The sequence below is a fragment of the Palaemon carinicauda genome, chromosome 10 (assembly GCF_036898095.1).
Source record: "Palaemon carinicauda isolate YSFRI2023 chromosome 10, ASM3689809v2, whole genome shotgun sequence".
NCBI lineage: Eukaryota > Metazoa > Arthropoda > Malacostraca > Decapoda > Palaemonidae > Palaemon > Palaemon carinicauda.
Genome location: NC_090734.1, coordinates 72,362,185 through 72,364,684, shown reverse-complemented (window position 1 = coordinate 72,364,684; position 2,500 = coordinate 72,362,185). Strand labels below are relative to the sequence as shown.

Below are 2,500 nucleotides of genomic sequence, written 5' to 3'. Positions count from 1 at the left end.
TGAAACGAATTGGGGAAGAACAAAGTATAAAAAAATAAGGAATTTGAATCTTGTATTGTTAACTTGACAGAAATGGTTAAAGGTATTAAACCTAAGGCAGAGAGTAAGGGGATAGGATGCCTGTTACACAATTCAATTGGTCATGATATAACAGAATGTTATAAATTTAATGGCTGTGGTAGCAAAGAAAGATTTGAGATTATAAAGGGTAATGGAATATGTTTTAGGTGTCTAAGGGGATATCATACTGCTCGTAGCTGCAATGTTGGTACATTGTGTGATGTCATCATTGAAGGTAAAGGGCCATGCAATCGTAATCATCATCCACTGTTACATTCCGATAGAGTAGAAAATAGTATTCACAAAGCGGTATCAGAAAAGGGATTTGCAGTGTTATTGAATATCAGTATGGTGAATAGTAAGAACAGGCCTGTTAGTGTATTGTGGGATCCAGGAGCGGATATTTCATTTATAACAAATAGGATGGCTAAGAAATTGGGTTTAAGTGGAAAGCATATAAATTTATCCATGATCAAGGTGGGCAATGCGGTTGAATATCACTCAAGCAACGAATATTGTGTACCACTAATTGATAAATCTGGTAAGGTTTGGAATGTGAATGCTGTTGGAATTAATGAAATAACAGCCAAAATTAAGGAAGTAGACTTATCCAGGGTATCTGAACTTTTTGAGGGAATATCAAACTTAGAGCTGAATCGCCCACATGGGGAAATTGATATGCTTATTGGTGCTGATTATTGTGAAATATTGCCAAGGGTTGTTGAAACAAATAAGGGTCTCCAGTTGCTAGAAAATCAGTTTGGGTTCAGCATACGTGGTAGACACGATAAAATTACTAATCAAGTTAATACTAGTAATCATGTGTTTGTGAGAATTCATAAACTTTCAAGTTCAGTAAATTTGAATGAAATCAATATTGAGCCAACAGAAAATCTAAAGGATCAGTTAGATAAATTTTTTGCCATAGAAGAAATGGGAACAAGGTGTAATCCACAATGTATCAAATGTATGTGCAGAGGTTGTCCTGGACTCAATTATGTAAGTTTGAAAGAAGAAAAGGAAATGAAATTGATTGAGGAAGGATTAACGTATGATGAGAAACAGAAATGCTGGTTTGTAAGGTATCCTTGGATAAGAGATCCAAATCAATTGAAAAATAACATAAAGGTAGCAAATGCCAGGTTAAGAACAACAGAGAATAGATTAAGGAAACTTGGGAATGAGTATGCAATGAAATATCAGAAAGAGATTGAAGATATGGTTAGAAGGGGAGTAGCTAGGAAATTAACTAATAAGGAGATTCAAGAGTACAGCGGCCCAATTCACTATATTCATCACCATGAGGTGTTGAAGCCAGAATCTAGTTCAACCCCAGTGCGCATTGTCTTCAATTCTTCAGCATCTTATATGGGACAGAGGTTAAACGATTTTTGGGCTAAGGGGCCTGATATTTTGAACAGTTTGCTGGGAGTGTTGTGTAGATTTAGGCAAGATAATATAGCCATAGTGGGTGACATAGCAAAGATGTACCATACTGTAAAACTCAGCACACTAGATGAACATACACATAGATTTGTATGGAGGGACTTGGATGAGAGTAGGCCACCTGATCAGTATGTTCTTACCACAGTAACATTTGGAGATAGGCCCAGTGGTACTATAGCTATGGTAGCTTTGAGACATACAGTAGAAAAATTCGGTAAGGAATCCCAGGATGTGCAAGATATGATTCTTAATAATACATATGTAGATGATATACTGTATTCTACTGATACCATTGAGAATGCAATCAAATTGATACAGGATACTGAAAGGGTATTGTCGCAGGGAAGTTTCAGAATAAAGCACTGGATAGTCAGCGGGCATTATGAAAACTGCAATATAAGAATAATAGAATCTGATAGTGAGAAAATCTTAGGTTTAAAATGGAATCCTGTAGATGACTATTTTTCCTTTGCTGTAAGACTCAACTTTACACCAAGAATAAGAAAGGTTAGGAGTGGTCCAAATTTAGAGATAAGTGAATTTGATTATAAATTTCCAGAAATACTAACACGCAGAAAGACATTGAGTCAAATTGCATCGTTGTATGATCCATTAGGGTTGGTTATACCAGTATTACTCAAAGCTAAGATCTTGATGAGATCCATGATTTCCAAAGGAAACTCAAATGGTGGTGGAATCAAGTGGGATGATCCACTTGATGATTTCATGATGAACGAATGGAAAGCGTTTTTCAAAGAATTGTATGGACTGGAGTCATTAACTTTTAGAAGACCCTTAAAGCCATCTAATGCTTTTGGTAAGCCGAACCTAGTAATATTTTCTGATGGTAGCACGCAAGCATATGGGGCTTGTGCATATGTGAGGTGGCAAATCAGTGATAGTAAGTTTGAATCAAGTCTGATAATGGCAAAAAATAAGATTGCACCAGTGAAACAAATGTCTATTCCTCGTCTGGAATTATGTGGTGCTCTCA

At 36.2% G+C, this 2,500-nt stretch overlaps 1 protein-coding gene across 1 annotated transcript in view; it reads left to right on the top strand.

Annotated features, from left to right (window-relative positions):
* The first annotated feature begins 72 nt into the window (after nt 1–72).
* The window catches only part of LOC137648050 (uncharacterized), a 20,457-nt gene continuing 18,029 nt past the window's right edge, over nt 73–2,500 (top strand). The window contains exon 1 of the mRNA XM_068380992.1: nt 73–2,500. This exon is cut by the window's right edge and continues 1,795 nt beyond it. Within this exon, the coding sequence (XP_068237093.1) occupies nt 73–2,500 (2,428 nt within the window).